General features: G+C 50.4%; 1 protein-coding gene across 1 annotated transcript in view; it reads left to right on the top strand.

Annotated features, from left to right (window-relative positions):
- The window catches only part of SLC6A5 (solute carrier family 6 member 5), a 180,187-nt gene that overhangs the window by 52,163 nt on the left and 108,148 nt on the right, over positions 1–19,876 (top strand). Inside the window, exon 5 of the mRNA XM_063944158.1 lies at positions 6,131–6,304. Coding sequence (XP_063800228.1) covers positions 6,131–6,304 — 174 coding nt within the window. The remainder of the gene's footprint in view (positions 1–6,130; positions 6,305–19,876) is intronic.

Here is a 19,876-nt window from a genome sequence, read left to right as displayed (position 1 = left end):
TTGATGTTGGCAATTAGAGATATACCTCTGTCTTCTACAGGATTCTCTCCTTTTGATCTGTTGCATAGGAGACATCCCAAAGGGCTGCTAAATGTTACTAAATGGACATGGGAAAGGCAGCCCACACCCTATAAAACTGTAACTGAACATGTATTGAAGATGCAGGACAGGACTGCGGCCATGGTGCCCATAGTCAAGGAACATATGGAGCAGGTGCAACAAACTCAACAGAGAGTATATCATAGGAATACCTGGGTACGTACATTTGCCCATGGGGATAGAGTTTTTGTTTTGATACACAGTGGAAAGCAAGTTTTTGGATAAATGGCAAGGACTGTTTGAGATCAGGGAGAAAGTGAAGGAGGTTAACTATAAAGAATACCAAACAGACAAAAGGAATCCTGAACAAATTTATCATGATAACCTAATTAAAGCTTGGAAGGATTGGGTAGCCCTGTCAGCTGAACCTTGCCCACCAGTAACTTCAGTTACTGTTCCCGTGGTAAAGGTGTCAGAAACATGGTCGGCAAAAAAATTCCTCATTACAAACGGGGCTGTGTTCTCAGTGCTGCCCGGGTGAACAGACATAATAAAACATGACATAGTCACAGAACCAGGGTTGAAGGTCAACATAAAGCCATATCAAATTCCTGAAGCACAGCGAGAGGCTGTCTCTAAAGAAATTACGAATATCCTAGATCTTGGTGTCATTGAGGAGTCTAACAGTGAAAGGTCCAGCTCCATAGTTCTAATTCCAAAACCAGATGGTAGCCTTCGCGTCTGCAATGATTTTTGTAAGTTAAATGCAGCATCCAAGTTTGATGCGTACCCCATGCCCTGTGTGGATGAGTTGATAGAAAGACTAGGAACAGACAGATATCTCACCACACTGGACCTGACAAAAGGTTACTGGCAGGTTCCATTATCCGACATGAAAGAAAAAACAGCTTTCTCTGTTCCAGAAGGGCAGTTTCAGTACAGGATGTTGCCTTTTGGGTTCCATGGGGCCCCAGCAACCTTCCAATGGGCACTGGATAGAATTATGAAGCCATACAGGTTGTATGCAGCTGCCTATGTTGCTGATGTAGTAATCCACAGTCTAGACTGGGAGTTCAACTTAGTGAGGGTACAAGCGGTGTTGGAATCAATCAGAAAGGCAGAGCTAAGAGCCAACCCAAAGAAATGCTGCTTAGTGATGGAAGAGTGAAAAACTTTGGGTTTACTATACGTAGAGTCTTATTAAGACCCAACTAAACAAAATTGGGGCTATCCAAAACTGGCCCTGTCCGGTAAATAAAAAACAAGTGAGCACCTTCTTGGGGATCACCAGGTATTACGGAGGGTTTATTCCTTATTTTGCTACCACTGCAGTTCCTTTATCAGACCTTACAAAAGTTAAACAATCAGATATGGTAAAATGAAAAACTGAGGTAGAAAAAGCATTTCAGGCATTAAATGCTGCATTATGTACACAACCGGTGTTAATAACACCAGACTTTTCTAAAGAATTTGTGGTTCAGATGGATGGCTCAGAGGTATGGGTAGGTGCTGTATTGTCCCAAAACAAAGATAAGGAGGAGCACCCCACACTGTATTTAAGTAGAAAACTTAATGAACATGAGAAGAGATACACTATTAATGAAAATGAGGCTTAGGCCATTAAATGGGCATTTGACACCTTGAAGTATTACCTTTTGGGCAAACGGTTTAAACTAGTGACTGATCATGCTCTGTTAAAATGGATTTATGTAAATAAAGGGTAGAACGCAAGAGTAATAAGGTGGTTTTTAGCCTTGCAGGACTTTACATTTACTGTGGAACATAGACCCGGGGCACAACTAGCCAATGCATATGCATTGTCTCGCATCTTCTGTTTAGGTGCTACAAGTGTTCCACCCCCTAGGTCAAAATGGGGGGGAATATGTGTGACAAGATCACTGGAATAGTGGTGGAAGGCAGGATATATTTGCCCCCTGGTTTCCTACCTATGTGTTTTAAAACCCCAGGAATATTGTGTTGGTTCTGCTGAGAGCTTTTGGTAAGAACCGGATAAGGGTCCTGGGGTTGAATGTGAGAAAAGAGGGCAGGTTCTCCATCCATTTAGGCCCATTTTGGGTCTTTGCGCTTTAGCCTCACAGAAGGCTAATTAGGGCTTTCAGGTGTATGGGTGTGTTAAAAAGGCTGTCAGTCTGATTTTTTGCTCTCTCACACTGCTTGGAGAAAAGGAGAGACTATGGAGTCTCTGTGAGAGAAACCTGCTCTTGAAATCCAGTGAGCTGTGCCTTGTAAAAACATCTTGTATTGTTTTTGTTAGTAAGTTAGGACTATTCTATGTATAGTTTGCGCAGGACGACATGTGTGATCTCTCAGCTGCTGCACACAGCCACCTAGCCTAGGAGATGGCACCTGTTCCCCTGACCCTGTTACAACATATTATAGCTAATTAAAATATTGGACATACATGTTAATAATAATAATAATTATAATTATTATTATTATTATTATTATATAGGGTTATTATTCTAATGAATTCATTTTGATAGATTTGTTTTGTAAAGGGGCAATCATAAAGGGGCTAAACCATACCTTGTACAAGATTGCCACTTTAAAAAACGTCCAAGTTCATCTGGCATCTCGCATAGCCGCCAAACTTGGACTTCATCCCGCCCATGGGATTTATGTTTTCACAAAAGTAAATAATAATATTGAGGAAAATCATCTTGTTGGAAGCTCCTGGGATAGTGCAGTCCGTGTATAACCTGGCGGTGGTGGATGCAGTGGCTCCAACATTCAGGTGGGTTTTTGTTTAGTACCTTGATGTTGCAATATTGTGATGACCCTAACCAATATCTCCATTCTCCTTCTTTGTACAGTGGATGTGGGGGGGGGGGGGAGGGGGGGGGCTGATTTCTGACAGAGGAGATGTAACGTTGATTGCATGTTACATGGGATGATTGTTGGCATGGGGGGAGCTGTTAGTCCTGTGGCTCCTATCTTTGGTGGTGGTGCTACTTGTCTGCTCTGAGTGTGGTTGTGGATGCGGGGGACCATAGCGTGCCTGGTTATTACGTGTCTTTCCCTCTGGTGTGATGGGCTGGCTTGTGCCTTCTGCAGGCAGATCTCTGCAGCATTGCCTGGTATGCTGCATGGTTGGTAGCAATGATGGAGTTTCAGGTACATATACAGTTCTTTTGGTACCTTGGATGCTGGCTGGTGAGTTGTTGGCTCTTCCCAAGGCATAGGTCAGCTCCATGGGCTAGCAGCAAACTGCTCTAGGGGACAGTAAAGGTAGAGTCTCTGCTCAAACTTGCCAGGCATAGTGGCTTTACTGGTATTTCCTAACATGGCAAATGGATGACACTGACAAAATGCCCCCAGTTAGTAGGGAGACCGCCTGTGACAGAAAGTAGGTTTTAACATAGTAACTAAGGTTGAAAAAGACAATTGTCCATCGAGTTCAACCTATTTGTGGTCTCCTATGCGGTCTTATTATAGGACTAGTTATTTTTATGTTAGGGCTAGTTATAGTAACTATAATGCGTGCCTATGCACCATAACCCTGAATATCTTTATCCAATAGGAATTTATCTAACCCATTCTTAAAGGTGTTGACTGAGTCAGCTGTTACTACTCTCTCAGGCAGTGTATTCCAAACACGTATTGTCCTTACTGTGAAAAAACCTTTTCGCCTCAATGTGCAGAAACTCCTCTCCTCTAACCTAAGCGAGTGACCACTTGTCCTCTGTGCTGATCTTATAGAAAACAGGTCCCTCCCAAGCTCTGTGTATTGACCCCTTATATATTTGTAGATGTTGATCATGTCCCCTCTTAGTCTCCTCTTTTCCAATGTAAACATGCCAAGCCTTGCAAGCCTTTCCTCGTATTCCAGCGTCTCCATGCCCTTGATTAGTTTGGTCGCCCACCTCTGAACCTTTTCTAGCTCCAGGATATCCTTTTTGTAATATGGTCCCCAAAATTGTACACAGTATTCAAGATGTGGCCTCACTAGTGATTTATATAATGGGAGTATAATACTATCGTCCCTAGCATCAATTCCCCGTTTTATGCATGCTAATATCTTATTACCCTCCTTTGCTGCACTCCTACTTTGGGTACTGCTGCTTAATTTGCTATCTATGTGAATCCCTAAGTCTTTTTCCAGTACAGAATCCCCTAATATTACCCCATTTAGTATGTAGGTGTAATTTTTGGTCTTGCCCCCACAGTGCATTACCTTACACTTGTCTGTGTTGAATCTCATTCTCCATTTTGCTGCCCATGCTTCCAGTTTAGTTAAGTCATTCTGAAGAGACTCAGCATCTCCCTCCGTATTTATAACCTTACACAATTTGGTATCGTCTGCGAAAATTGACACCATAATTCTGCAGGATTATATACCATAATAGTTCTGGTATATAATCCTGCAGAAGGTCATCCTTTGGTATTGATGTTGCACTTTAAGAATAAATAACAAACACAGTGCAACATCCAACTTACTTAGAAGACACCTGACTGAGGATACCGACCATCATCCACTAGTTCAGGGTGCCCTGTGTCATGTGAAAGCAACTCTGAAAGTATTCAGCTGCCTGCTCAGAGATTCAAACCAGGATTTCCATCATCATCATCATCATCATCATCAGCAGCAGCAGGACAACCGGTAACCATTCAGCTGAGCCACCACGTGACCAAGCGTATGATGAGAAAATTACCAATGTCATCAATCAGGCGGGTGGAAAATGACTACTGTATAGATAACACTTGTCCAGGGGTTCAAACCAGGATCCCCACCATAACTATGTGCAGAGAACTATGCAATTAGGCAGATGAACAAGTATGTGCCCCAGCACTCTCTATGATTGGGATACGGTCATGTGACTGGTGGTCTGGAGACTATACTGACGCCGGGATCCCAAACGGTGAACAGCCCGATGGTCGGCATGCCGAACAACAGGGAGTATTCCCACTCGTGGGCGTTTCTGATTGCGCTGGGCTAGCTGAAAACTTCTGGGCCCCAGCAGGCTGTCAGTGGCAGCACCGTAATAGCCCTGTGCTTCACCCACCCCCTGGACGTTGCTCACACCATCGTTAGTAATCGCCCCAGGGGTTGGGGGGGGGATCTCTTATAGATGCTTCAAGCAGCAGCTAACTCCCACAGCACTAGGGGAGTCTCTTCCCACACAGTGCGTGAGCCGGAGGAGGGGCAGCCTACAGCTGAGGGAAGGTACAGCTGGAACTGCCCCCAGGCTGTCCCACCCAGGGCAGCCGCACCGCCCGCACACCCTTCCTTACAGCCCTGGTCAGCATTATTGATTGTTTGTGGGAGGGGGAACCCCAAATCGGTGTCTTGCTTAAGGCTCCATAAAGTCTAAATCCACCTCTGGGCATGAGCAGTTGTCAGCGGCTGCAGCTCCTGCATATATTACACAGTGACGGCTCCAGAAGTGGGGCTACAGCGCAGTCCAAAATTCAAATAGAAGAGCCACACCTACTGCCGGCGAGTCCCGGGCGGCGATGTTTTGCAGCATTTGGGGTGGCAGTTAGTGTGGCTTCTCTATTTGAATATTGGAATGGCACGCCGCTGGCACTTGTTAAATGCCCCAGAACAAAATGTTCTGCCTCAATATACAGTAATAAGGAATGCTGATCTCGGGGATGCAGCACATTTCTACATTAATCGGCCTCATACTGGTCACAATGTCGTCTAACCTTTATAGATAAATAATTAAAACAGTAAAAGGGAAAGACAAGTTTTCCGTATCACCAACTCAGACCCTTGTAATGTGTTGTGGACGTTCAAAGAAATATATCAGTGTGTAAAGTACAACTTCCAAATGACTGTATATCATGACAAAGCATAACAGACATACGTCAGGTTTATTCCCTCTTTAACTTCTAGAAGCACCTGTGTATTCTCTATTTTGTGTCATCTTTCTATATTTATCTATAATAATGTAGAGAAATGTTATTACAGGTAATATGACAAAAGACAAAAAAGCTTCAATGTTTTTCTCTATTCTGTGTGATTAATATGTAACGCGCTTTGCAGTATTACGTCTGTTAATGAGAAAACAGTGTTTGTGGGAATTTTGGAATACATTGTTTCATTGGTGTCTCCGTTTCCCACCAGGCTGCGGTATTGCTATGCTGATTATATCTGTGCTAATAGCCGTATACTACAACATCATCATGTGTTACACCATCTTCTATCTCTTCGCCTCTTTGGTGTACACCTTACCGTGGGCATCCTGCGTTAATCCGTGGAACACGCCTGATTGTAAAGATAAAGACAGACTTATGATGGGTAAGTGCGACACTGGACTGTATTACTATATCTGTGTTTCTAACAATCAGCATTCATATTAAAAAAGCACCCTCTAGTATTATTGCCATTACTCACTATGGGGGGTCTTAAAAGCTAATGGTGTATATATAACCAGTGCCGACATTATCACCAATCCTGGTCGCAGCAGTAGTTATCATTTTTAACACGATGACCCCCCTCGGGTGTACCATACGTTTCTGGTTGTGCATTGGTAAAGTGGACACAACCTGACTGTCTGTGAGCTGTAATCTCTGACTAACGTTCTTAAGAAATGTCCGGGCACAGATCCGTGTGTAACCGATGGAAACTGATCTGTAATCTCCATGCAGTCCTGAGTCATTATTGTGATTCTTCTATAGTTTATCTAACATCGTGCAATTAGTGCTTTCATGTGAACACAAACTTGGCTCTGACGATATCTATTGTATGCTACACTGGTACACCTGCTGCACTCTGCTACCTGTACACTACACGGCTGCATACAGTATATCAGACTTCACTTGCCTCATCTCACCGCACGTCACTGCAGTATATAGTAATTTCATGTCTCTGCAGCGGTGTGGCAGCACACACACGCCCCCTGTGGACAGAATATATAACACTTAGGGCCTAATTCAGACCTGATCACAGCAGCAAATTTCTTAGATAATGGGCAAAACCATGTGCACTGCAGGGGGGGGCAGATGTAACATGTGCAGAGAGAGTTAGATTTGGGTGGGTTATATTGCTTCTGTGCAGGGTAAATACTGGCTGCTTTATTTTTACACTGCAATTTAGATGTCAGTTTGAACACACTACACCCAAATCTAACTCCAGTGTCGGACTGGGGCATGAAGGGCCCACTGGGGGAATGCAGTTATAGGGGCCCATGCTTAGGGGTGTGGCCAGCCTACAAAGGGGGTGTGGCCAGCCTCCACAGAGGCTTGAAATACACAATAGTCTAGTGCAGTGTAATGCAACATATCTACCATGTATAATACAAGTGCACAGTCTGGAACCTGATCTCTAGAGGAAGGATTGGGCCCTCAGGCAGTGGGGCCTACCGGTGGTTTCCCTGGTACCCCTGTGGGCCAGTCTGACCCTGTCTAACTCTCTCTGCACATGTTACATCTGCCCCACCTGCAATGCAACATGGTTTTGCCCATTAGCTAACAAATTTGATGCCATTGTGCCATTGGCGAACAGCGTCTGACATATGGAAAACTCAGGATTTTTGATAGCTGCTCTACGTTGCATATGTTGCCTGCGGTGCACCCAGTAAGCTGCAATACGATGCGTATGTCGGCTGCGGTGCCCCCAGTAAGCTGCAATAAGATGTGTATGTCGACTGCGGTGACCCCAGTAAGCTGTGGTGAGAGTGTCTGTCTTACCCTTACACAGTGCTTAAAGTGGTCCTAGAGAGGTGGTGGAACTCGCCCCCCTCCCCAAGGAGAAAAAGAAGTAAAACGTAGACGCCCGCCGCCAGAAAAGAGGCGTGGCCTAAAAGGGTGTGGTCTCAAAATGGGGCGTGGTCACACAATAGTAATAATACCCACAGTAGTAGCACCCCGTAATACACATAATGCCCACCGCAGTAGCGCCCCTTATACAATGCCCACAGTGGTAGTGCCCCTTATATAGAACCCATAGTAGTGGTGCCCATTATGCAATGCCCGCAATAGTAGTGCCCCTAATGTCCCCAGGAGTGATGCCCCTTATGAAGTGCCCCTTTACAATGCCCTCATTAGTAGTGCCCCCAGTAGTAATGCCCTTAATGGTAATGCCCCCAGTAGTATTGCCCCCATTAGTAATGCCCCCAGTCATTTAGCCCCAGTAGTTATGCCCTCAGTGGTAATGCCCCTGCAGTTATGACCCCAGTAGTTTAGCCCCCATGTAGTTTGCCCGTTAGTAATGCCCCCAGTAGTTTGCCTCCTTGTAGTTCAGCCCCTGTAGTTATGCCCCCTCTTAGTTTGCCCCCTTGTAGTTTAGCCCCCCAGTAGTTTAACCCTTGTAGTTATGCCCCAAGTAGTAATACCCCTGTAGTTATACCCCCAATAGTAATGCCCTCCTGTAGTTTAACCCCTGTAGTTATGCCCCCCAGTAGTTTAGCCACCCTGTAGTAATGCCCCCAAGTAGGAGGGCTGCCCCCAAGTAGGAATGCCCTCCTGTAGTTTGCCCCCAGTAGTAATGCCCTCCTGTAGTTTGCCCCCAGTAGTAATGCCCCCGTTAGCAATGCCCCCAGTAGTAATACCCACATTAGTAATGCCTTCAGTAGTTAGCCCCCATGTAGTTTAGCCCCCAGTGGTAATGCCCCACTGTGGTTTGCCCCCAGTAGTAATGCTCTCCTGTAGTTTTCCCCCAGTAGTAATGCCCTCCTGTAGTTTGCCCCCAGTAGTAATGCCCCGTTAGTAATGCCCCCGTATGTAATGCCCCCAGTAGTTTGCCCACAATAGTAATGCCCCCACCCCCAGTAGTAATGCCCCCAGTAGTAATGCCCCCAGTAGTTTGCCCACAGTGGTAATGCCCCTCCCCCCCAGTCAGGGCCGGTTCTACCATTAGGCAGCTTTAGGCAGCTGCCTAGGGGCACTGGCCACTGGGGGGCACCATTTAATTCATATAGCAAAAAAACTGAAGGATGCAGGTCAGTAATGAACTTACAGATGGGGGCATGGAACACATTAGGAGAATAAAAATATATGACGCCGGAATCCCGACAGCCGGCATCCTGAATGTTTGTTGCCGGGGAGGGTTAGGCTGTGGGAGGGAGGGTTTGGGTAAGCTGAAGCTTTGCCTAGGGTGCTGAGATACCTTGCACCGGCCCTGCCCCCAGTAGTAATGCCCACAGTAGTAATGCCCCCCCAGCAGTGGCGTGCGGTGAGGTCAGTAGCTGGTGAGGCACTGCAGCCATAATGTCCTTTGAGTACAGCTGATGACTCCTACAGCCGCTGATCCAATGCCTGCTACTGGCAATGCCCGCAGCCTGCCTGCTCATCAAACTTGTGATGAGCAGGACGCTAATATATATTGTACATTTTTATACATTTATGGGAAAGAGAGAGGAGGAATATGGGGAGATGGAAGAGAGAGGAGAAGTATGGAGATGTGAGGAACAGGGGGAGACAGGAGAGACAGGAGGAATAGGGGGAGAAGGAAGAGAGAGAGGAATAGGGGGAGAAGGAAGAGAGACTAGGAATAGGGGGAGAAGGAAGAGAGAGAGAAGGAATAGGGGGAGAAGGAAGAGAGAGAAGGAAGAGAGAAAAGGAAGAGAGAAGGAATAGGGGGAGATGGGAGAGAGAAGGAATAGGGGGAGACTGGAGAGAGAGAGGAGGAATAGAGGGGAGACAACATAGAGGGAGAGGGGAGGAATGGGAGCCGGCAGGCAGCGAGAGAGGAATAGTGGAAGAAGGAATAGGGGGAGAAGGAATAGGGGGAGAAGGAAGAGAGAGAAGGAAGAGAGAAAAGGAAGAGAGAAGGAATAGGGGGAGATGGGAGAGAGAAGGAATAGGGGGAGACTGGAGAGAGAGAGGAGGAATAGAGGGGAGACAACATAGAGGGAGAGGAGGAATGGGAGACGGCAGGCAGCGAGAGAGGAAAAGTGGAAGAAGGAATAGAGGGAGAAGGAAGAGAGAGGAGGAATAGAGGGAGATGAGAGAGAGAGAGAAGGAATAGACGGAGATGAGAGAGAGAGAGAGAGAGAAGGAATAGAGGAGATTGCAGAGAGAGAGGGGGAATAGAGGGGAGACAACATAGAGGGAGAGGGGAGGAATGGGAGATGGCAGGCAGCGAGAGAGGAATAGTGGAAGAAGGAATAGAGAGAAGGAATAGAGGGAGAAGGAAGAGAGAGAAGGAATAGGGGGAGAAGGAATAGGGAAGGAGGAAGAGAGAAAAGGAAGAGAGAAGGAATAGAGGGAGATGGGAGAGAGAAGGAATAGGGGGAGACTGGAGAGAGAGAGGAGGAATAGAGGGGAGACAACATAGAGGGAGAGGGGAGGAATGGGAGACGGCAGGCAGCGAGAGAGGAATAGTGGAAGAAGAAATAGAGAGAAGGAATAGAGGGAGAAGGAAGAGAGAGAAGGAATAGAGGGAGAAGGAAGAGAGAGAAGGAATAGAGGGAGAAGGAAGAGAGAGAAGGAATAGAGGGTGAAGGAAGAGAGAGAAGGAATAGAGGGAGAAGGAAGAGAGAGAAGGAATAGAGGGAGAAGGAAGAGAGAGAAGGAATAGAGGGTGAAGGAAGAGAGAGAAGGTATAGAGGGAGAAGGAAGATAGAAAAGGAATAGAGGGAGAAGGAAGAGAGAGAAGGAATAGAGGGAGAAGGAAGAGAGAGAAGGAATAGAGGGTGAAGGAAGAGAGAGAAGGAATAGAGGGAGAAGGAAGATAGAAAAGGAATAGAGGGAGAAGGAAGAGAGAGAAGGAATAGAGGGAGAAGGAAGAGAGAGAAGGAATAGAGGGAGAAGGAAGAGAGAGAAGGAATAGAGGGAGATGGGAGCGAGTGAAGGAATAGAGGAGATTGCAGAGAGAGAGAGAAGGAATAGAGGGAGAAGGAAGAGAGAGAAGGAATTGAGGGAGAAGGAAGAGACAGAAGGAATAGAGGGAGATGGGAGCGAGTGAAGGAATAGTGGAGATTGCAGAGAGAGAGAGAAGGAAGAGGGAGAAGGAAGAGGGAGAAGGAAGAGAGAGAAGGAAGAGGGAGAAGGAAGAGAGAGAAGGAATAGAGGGAGAAGGAAGAGAGAGAAGGAAGAGAGAGAAGGAATAGAGGGAGAAGGAAGAGAGAGAAGGAATAGAGGGAGATGGGAGCGAGTGAAGGAATAGACGGAGATGAGAGAGAGAGAAGAAATAGAGGAGATTGCAGAGAGAGAGAGGAGGAATAGGGGTATATATGGTAAAGAGGAGAAGTAGCGGGGAAACAGGAGATAGGAGTAATGGGGGGAGATGGGAGTGAGAGAGGAACAGAGGGAGATGGCAGAGAGGAGGAATAGGGGGTGACTGGAGAGGTGAGAGAGAGAGGGAGGAGGAATAGGGGGAGACCACCAAATATAGCAATAAGCCAGTAAGTAAAAATCAGAAGGGTGGTATTCAGTATACCGGTTGTTGGGATCCCGGCGCACAGTATACCGGCGCCGGAATCCCGACAACCGGCATACCGACACCTTTCCTCCCTCTTGGGAGAAAAGAGGGGCTTGCCCCGCTGTCGGTAAGCCGGCGTTCGGGATCCATGCTGGCCGCCAGGGACCCGGCCGCCGGTAACTCATACCACACCCAAATCAGAACTAGTTAATGCAAGGAAAAGGTACTACAAGCAGTTACAAATGGGGGAATAAGGCAAGAGGGAGAGACACTGATGTGGGAGATGGAGGGGGGCAGAATAGAGAGAAAGAGAGAGAGAGGGGTGGATAGATAGGGGGGCCGAGGAAGAGAGAGTAAACAAGAAAGAGAGGGAGGGGGGGGGAAGGGGGCAAGAGAGAGTGGGAGCTGAGGGGGAGATAGATAGAAAGAGAGAGTGGGAGCTGAGGGGGAGATAGATAGATAGAAAGAGAGAGTGGGAGCTGAGGGGGAGATAGAAAGTGAGAGTGGGAGCTGAGAGGGAGATAGATAGAAAGTGAGAGTGGGAGCTGAGGGGGAGATAGATAGAAAGAGAGAGTGGGAGATGAGGGGGAGATAGATAGAAAGTGAGAGTGGGAGCTGAGGGGGAGATAGAAAGAGAGAGTGGGAGCTGAGGGGGAGATAGAAAGAGAGAGTGGGAGCTGAGGGGGAGATAGAAAGAGAGAGTGGGAGCTGAGGGGGAGAAAGAGAGAGTGGGAGCTGAGGGGGAGAAAGAGAGAGTGGGAGCTGAGGGGGAGATAGAGAGAGTGGGAGCTGAGGGGCAGATAGAAAGAGAGAGTGGGAGCTGAGGGCGAGATAGAGAGAGTGGGAGCTGAGGGGGAGATAGATAGAAAGAGAGAGTGGGAGCTGAGGGGGAGATAGAAAGAGAGAGTGGGAGCTGAGGGGGAGATAGATAGAGTGGGAGCTGAGGGGGAGATAGAAAGAGAGAGTGGGAGCTGAGGGGGAGATAGAAAGAGAGAGTGGGAGCTGAGGGGGAGATAGATAGAGAGAGTGGGAGCTGAGGGGGAGATAGAAAGAAAGAGAGAGTGGGAGCTGAGGGGGAGATTGAAAGTGAGAGTGGGAGCTGAGGGGGAGATAGAAAGAGAGAGTGGGAGCTGAGGGGGAGATAGAAAGAGAGAGTGAGAGCTGAGGGGGAGATAGATAGAAAGAGAGAGTGGGAGCTGAGGGGGAGATAGATAGAGAGAGTGGGAGCTGAGGGGGAGATAGATAGAAAGAGAGAGTGGGAGCTGAGGGGGAGATAGATAGAGAGAGTGGGAGCTGAGGGGGAGATAGATAGAAAGAGAGAGTGGGAGCTGAGGGGGAGATAGATAGAAAGAGAGAGTGGGAGCTGAGGGGGAGATAGACAGAAAGAGAGAGTGGGAGCTGAGGGGGAGATAGACAGAAAGAGAGAGTGGGAGCTGAGGGGGAGATATATAGAGAGAGTGGGAGCTGAGGGGGAGATAGAAAGAGAGAGTGAGAGCTGAGGGGGAGATAGATAGAAAGAGAGAGTGGGAGCTGAGGGGGAGATAGATAGAGAGAGTGGGAGCTGAGGGGGAGATAGATAGAAAGAGAGAGTGGGAGCTGAGGGGGAGATAGATAGAGAGAGTGGGAGCTGAGGGGGAGATAGATAGAAAGAGAGAGTGGGAGCTGAGGGGGAGATAGATAGAAAGAGAGAGTGGGAGCTGAGGGGGAGATAGACAGAAAGAGAGAGTGGGAGCTGAGGGGGAGATAGACAGAAAGAGAGAGTGGGAGCTGAGGGGGAGATATATAGAGAGAGTGGGAGCTGAGGGGGAGATAGAAAGAGAGAGTGGGAGCTGAGGGGGAGATAGAAAGAGAGAGTGGGAGCTGAGGGGGAGATAGACAGAAAGAGAGAGTGGGAGCTGAGGGGGAGATAGACAGAAAGAGAGAGTGGGAGCTGAGGGGGAGATAGATAGAGAGAGTGGGAGCTGAGGGGGAGATAGAAAGAGAGAGTGGGAGCTGAGGGGGAGATAGACAGAAAGAGAGAGTGGGAGCTGAGGGGGAGATAGATAGAAAGAGAGAGTGGGAGCTGAGGGGGAGATAGACAGAAAGAGAGAGTGGGAGCTGAGGGGGAGATAGACAGAAAGAGAGAGTGGGAGCTGAGGGGGAGATATATAGAGAGAGTGGGAGCTGAGGGGGAGATAGAAAGAGAGAGTGAGAGCTGAGGGGGAGATAGATAGAAAGAGAGAGTGGGAGCTGAGGGGGAGATAGAGAGAGTGGGAGCTGAGGGGGAGATATATAGAGAGAGTGGGAGCTGAGGGGGAGATAGAAAGAGAGAGTGAGAGCTGAGGGGGAGATAGATAGAAAGAGAGAGTGGGAGCTGAGGGGGAGATAGATAGAGAGAGTGGGGGCTGAGGGGGAGATAGATAGAGAGAGTGGGAGCTGAGGGGGAGATAGATAGAAAGAGAGAGTGGGAGCTGAGGGGGAGATAGATAGAAAGAGAGAGTGGGAGCTGAGGGGGAGATAGATAGAAAGAGAGAGTGGGAGCTGAGGGGGAGATAGATAGAAAGAGAGAGTGGGAGCTGAGGGGGAGATAGATAGAGAGAGTGGGAGCTGAGGGGGAGATAGATAGAGAGAGTGGGAGCTGAGGGGGAGATAGAAAGAGAGAGTGGGAGCTGACGGGGAGATAGAAAGAGAGAGTGGGAGCTGAGGGGGAGATAGAAAGAGAGAGTGGGAGCTGAGGGGGAGATAGATAGAAAGAGAGAGTGGGAGCTGAGGGGGAGATAGATAGATAGAAAGAGAGAGTGGGAGCTGAGGGGAGATAGAAAGAGAGAGTGGGAGCTGAGGGGGAGATAGATAGAGAGAGTGGGAGCTGAGGGGAGATAGAAAGAGAGAGTGGGAGCTGAGGGGGAGATAGAAAGAGAGAGTGGGAGCTGAGGGGGAGATAGAAAGAGAGAGTGGGAGCTGAGGGGGAGATAGATAGAGTGGGAGCTGAGGGGGAGATAGATAGAGAGAGTGGGAGCTGAGGGGGAGATAGAAAGAGAGAGTGGGAGCTGAGGGGGAGATAGAAAGAGAGAGTGGGAGCTGAGGGGGAGATAGAAAGAGAGAGTGGGAGCTGAGGGGGAGATAGATAGAAAGAGAGAGTGGGAGCTGAGGGGGAGATAGAAAGAGAGAGTGGGAGCTGAGGGGAGATAGATAGAAAGAGAGAGTGGGAGCTGAGGGGGAGATAGATAGAAAGAGAGAGTGGGAGCTGAGGGGGAGATAGAAAGAGAGAGTGGGAGCTGAGGGGGAGATAGAAAGAGAGAGTGGGAGCTGAGGGGGAGATAGAAAGAGAGAGTGGGAGCTGAGGGGGAGATAGAAAGAGAGAGTGGGAGCTGAGGGGGAGATAGAAAGAGAGAGTGGGAGCTGAGGGGGAGATAGATAGAAAGAGAGAGTGGGAGCTGAGGGGAGATAGATAGAAAGAGAGAGTGGGAGCTGAGGGGGAGATAGATAGAGAGAGTGGGAGCTGAGGGGGAGATAGAAAGAGAGAGTGGGAGCTGAGGGGGAGATAGATAGAAAGAGAGAGTGGGAGCTGAGGGGGAGATAGAAAGAGAGAGTGGGAGCTGAGGGGGAGATAGAAAGAGAGAGTGGGAGCTGAGGGGAGATAGAAAGAGAGAGTGGGAGCTGAGGGGGAGATAGATAGAGAGAGTGGGAGCTGAGGGGAGATAGAAAGAGAGAGTGGGAGCTGAGGGGGAGATAGATAGAAAGAGAGAGTGGGAGCTGAGGGGAGATAGAAAGAGAGAGTGGGAGCTGAGGGGGAGATAGATAGAAAGAGAGAGTGGGAGCTGAGGGGGAGATAGAGAGAGTGGGAGCTGAGGGGGAGATAGATAGAGAGAGTGGGAGCTGAGGGGGAGATAGAAAGAGAGAGTGGGAGCTGAGGGGGAGATAGATAGAGAGAGTGGGAGCTGAGGGGGAGATAGATAGAGAGAGTGGGAGCTGAGGGGGAGATAGAAAGAGAGAGTGGGAGCTGAGGGGAGATAGAAAGAGAGAGTGGGAGCTGAGGGGAGATAGAAAGAGAGAGTGGGAGCTGAGGGGGAGATAGATAGAAAGAGAGAGTGGGAGCTGAGGGGAGATAGAAAGAGAGAGTGGGAGCTGAGGGGGAGATATATAGAGAGAGTGGGAGCTGAGGGGGAGATAGAAAGAGAGAGTGGGAGCTGAGGGGGAGATAGATAGAAAGAGAGAGTGGGAGCTGAGGGGAGATAGAAAGAGAGAGTGGGAGCTGAGGGGGAGATAGAAAGAGAGAGTGGGAGCTGAGGGGGAGATAGATAGAAAGAGAGAGTGGGAGCTGAGGGGAGATAGAAAGAGAGAGTGGGGGGCCAATGGACTGACAAAGAAATGCTGAACAGCACTTGCCACCTTTGCAACTCCAGGATATTGTTTTTCCTACCTGTCACTGTGGTGTGGACAATCACGCTGCTGCTGCACATTGAAATTGATTCCCTCTCATGGACATGGACATGTCAGGGGACATGAAGTATTGACCCCTTCTCCCCCCTCTAGCTGGGGAATCCCAAACGGGCAGCATTAGGGAGTATGGGGGAGGAGCTAATGGAGAGGTCCCTCCTCCCCCTCCGACTAGCCAATTCCAATCCACACAGGCTGTATTATGGACTCTGGGGGGAGGAGCTGAGAACGCGGCTCCTCCTCCCCCTCCTGTCCGGAACCCGAACACTACAGTAGGTAGCCACATTACCGCGGACTCTGGGGCACTGGCAGCGGGCAGCGCAGCGATGGCAGCAGCGCTGCCCGCTGCCAGTGCCCCAGAGTCCGCGGCCCTGAACACTGGCGCTGTCTGAGAAAGTCGGCGGCGGCGGGCGGCCCTTGGAGGGGGGCAGGACCTCCGCTGCTGCCCTGCATATTATCGGCTGTAAACTCCAGCAGGGGGAGCGGGAGGGGGCAGATTATCAGCCGCTGCTGGTATAAAATCGGAGGGGCAGGGGGCGTTTTGCTCGCATCAGCCAACCCAGGAATGGGGGGTGGTTTGGTGCTGGTCAGCCAGTTCGGCCCTGCCCACTGCCCAATCAGATCAGTGTTAGTGACAGGGGCGTGCTTTCATATGGGCTGAAAGCACGCCCCTGTCACAGAGGCACTTCTATGGGTGCCGCTTATCTGGCTTTTTTTAATGGGCTTCTACTGCCCGGTGTTTGGCCCCGCCCCCCATTTCCGGCCCTTATATATTGACAGCAGGAGGCACCGAGAACGGTGCCTCCGAACACATTTAACACTCTTTTTTTTACATGCTTTAAATAATATAAAGAGTAACAGATACTTATAATGTGAGAGGGCAACGCCGGGACGTATAGTGCCTGCTGCCGTGCAGGTGTAGGCGTACCACTTACCGGACGCCGCACGCTCTCACTCTAGGTGCCGGAACCCTCGACAGTCCTGGAAACTCTTCTGGACGACCCGGAGACAAGAAAACCTAAGAGGGAGAAACTATTGAATACCGTCCCCCAAACCGTGAACCGCACGCCCTACGTGGCTGAAGAAAATCGCTCCTTCGGGCTAGGTGGGGGTCATCACCGGCGTCCGCCTCAGAGCCCGAATTTCACCTATCGGCACTTTCGCACCAGGTGGAAATTCCGCCTTGTTACCCTGAAGGAAGGGAGATAGAAAGAAACACACACACGGACAAAACGCTCAGACCGTTGTTACTCACCGTCTTACGTCTTGTACTCCGATCTTCTCCAGTTACAGGTCCCTGTAAGGAGGCAAGGAGAAAAACAGCCGTGCAAGGCCTAACTCTAATCTAGTGTGCGTCCGCTACACTAACTTTATAACAAGCCCTCAAACTGGCCTAAGTGTAAGTGGTGCAACACAACTATGCACAAACTTTATAACAACAATTTGCCCTGCACGGTAACATCACACATCGAAATACAACATAACACAGTGCTGTCCCTTGAAATCCCTACCCGCAGGAGGAAGAGGGTGGGCACCGCACGGCCTACCCACCTCCTGTACCTTCCCTTATACGGGCCTCAGGCCTAACTACCTAAATACCTCGGGGGACTTATTCCCTGGGCCTAGTGCCCCCTAGCTGCACACAGGCCGGAGACCTGACTTCACCCACGAGCCTAGTGCCCGCCTAACTTACCAGTTGGGTGACCTGGGCCTAATACCCAGGGTCACCTTGATGTACCTCTGGTGGCCAAAATACTCTAGGGCCTAATGCCCTCTAATGTTCCCACAGGCCTATTGCCTGAACGTACCCCCCGGGCCTAGTGCCCGCCTACCGTGTGGCAGAGGGCGACTCGGGTCTGGGCCACGGGTCGAGGGGATCCCCGACTACGCTTGGCCTCGAACCCAGACGCACCGACTCTCTAGCGCCCACGGGCCGGGAGGGCCCGACTAAATGCCCACAAGCCGGGAGGGCCTGAATGTGCCCACGGGCCTAGTGCCCGAACACCTGGTGGTCTAGGGAGGAGGGCCTATAGGAGCGTGGTGCAGGCCCAAGGCCTCTTACCCGGACCGGTGGGAGAGGCTGGGGAGGGGAGCTTCGTCAGCTCTTTTGCTTCCCTCTCTCCACAGCACTCTCCGCCGATCTTCCGCTGCTGGGCCGCCGCTTCCGCCTCTTCCGGCACCGTCCCGTCTTCCTCTGCTCCTTCCAGGCTTGGCTTCGGCCTCCTCTGGCGCCGCTTCTTCCGCTGCCGCCCGCGTCTTCCTGGGGTCCTCTGGAGCTCTTCTCCGCTCCGTCTCCGGCTCACGACTGAGCTCCGCCGCCGCCCAGCGCCTGATATAAGACGCTGGGAGGAGGCGGAGCCATGACGCGGCGGACTCCCATTGGTCCGCCGCGGCGACTCCTCATTGGGCGCCGGGCCGCGAGCAGCGATTGGCTCGCGTCCGGCGCCCTTTTCAAATCCGGAGCCGCTGATTGGAGGAACTTGGATCCTCTCGGATCCTCGTTCCTCCGTACTCCGGCGCGCTGCCGCCCGCCGCCTCACATTTCCCCCCCGTTTGTCCTTTGTAGTCCCGACAAAGGTAGACTGAGACCAGATATACTCCGGGTCCGCATACCGAGGACCAGGCACACCACGGTTGGAGCGCTGAGATCGCCGAGGCAAAGGAGATAACCCAGGCCGGGGGGCCCCAGCATCTAGGAGGCTATTGTCATGAGACGGAACCACTGGGATCCACCAATCTTCATCCAGGTCAGTCACTCTGGGCAAAGATGCCAATACGGTGTCATCCCCAGGCAACGGAGCCGTGTTCACACCGGGGGCACCTTCAACCCCCACGTCTTCTGGGAACCTACAAGGACGCAGCATATCCCGGTGAAGGGTTCTCAACCGACCAGACCCATCTGTTGCTTCCACCTGATACACCGGGCCCTCCTCGGTGAGGCGCCTCCAGACAACATAAGGTCGCACCTCCCACTTATCCGCTAGCTTGCCGCCCGGCCGCGTCATGCGGACCAGCACCCGCTGTCCCACGTCAAAAGGCTCTACGCCTCTAGTCCTATGGGGTGTATGAGTGTGGTCGGCTATCCTCTTCCGAGTCACTTCGTGAGCCACTTTTAACCGCTGCTGATGTTCGGCGACCCAATCGGTTGGCAGCAATCCTCCTTCCTCCCGAAACTCGGTCAAGTGCAAATCCTGTGCTTCCCGCCCTGGACGACCAAACATCAAAAAGAAGGGGGAGTATCCAGTGGTGCTGTGGACCCGGTTGTTGTAGGCCCATACCAGCTCGGCTACATACTCGGGCCACCTCCGTCTTTTGGTGTCCTCCAAGACCCGCAACATTTGGAGCAAAGTCCGATTGAAACGTTCGCAGGCACCATTTCCCTGAGGATGATACGGCGTAGTACGGGACTTCTGCATCCCGTAAAGTCGACAAAGCTGTTCCGGTGAAGGGTTCTCAACCGACCAGACCCATCTGTTGCTTCCACCTGATACACCGGGCCCTCCTCGGTGAGGCGCCTCCAGACAACATAAGGTCGCACCTCCCACTTATCCGCTAGCTTGCCGCCCGGCCGCGTCATGCGGACCAGCACCCGCTGTCCCACGTCAAAAGGCTCTACGCCTCTAGTCCTATGGGGTGTATGAGTGTGGTCGGCTATCCTCTTCCGAGTCACTTCGTGAGCCACTTTTAACCGCTGCTGATGTTCGGCGACCCAATCGGTTGGCAGCAATCCTCCTTCCTCCCGAAACTCGGTCAAGTGCAAATCCTGTGCTTCCCGCCCTGGACGACCAAACATCAAAAAGAAGGGGGAGTATCCAGTGGTGCTGTGGACCCGGTTGTTGTAGGCCCATACCAGCTCGGCTACATACTCGGGCCACCTCCGTCTTTTGGTGTCCTCCAAGACCCGCAACATTTGGAGCAAAGTCCGATTGAAACGTTCGCAGGCACCATTTCCCTGAGGATGATACGGCGTAGTACGGGACTTCTGCATCCCGTAAAGTCGACAAAGCTGTTCCATCAACTTCCCCTGGAAGCAAGCCCCTTGATTGGAATGAATCCTCTCAGGGCACCCAAACTGCCGGACAAAATGCTCAA

Source organism: Pseudophryne corroboree, chromosome 11 (assembly GCF_028390025.1).
Source record: "Pseudophryne corroboree isolate aPseCor3 chromosome 11, aPseCor3.hap2, whole genome shotgun sequence".
NCBI classification, from domain to species: domain Eukaryota; kingdom Metazoa; phylum Chordata; class Amphibia; order Anura; family Myobatrachidae; genus Pseudophryne; species Pseudophryne corroboree.
Note: the sequence above shows the minus strand (reverse complement) of the source record. Positions and strands in the feature narration are given on the sequence as shown.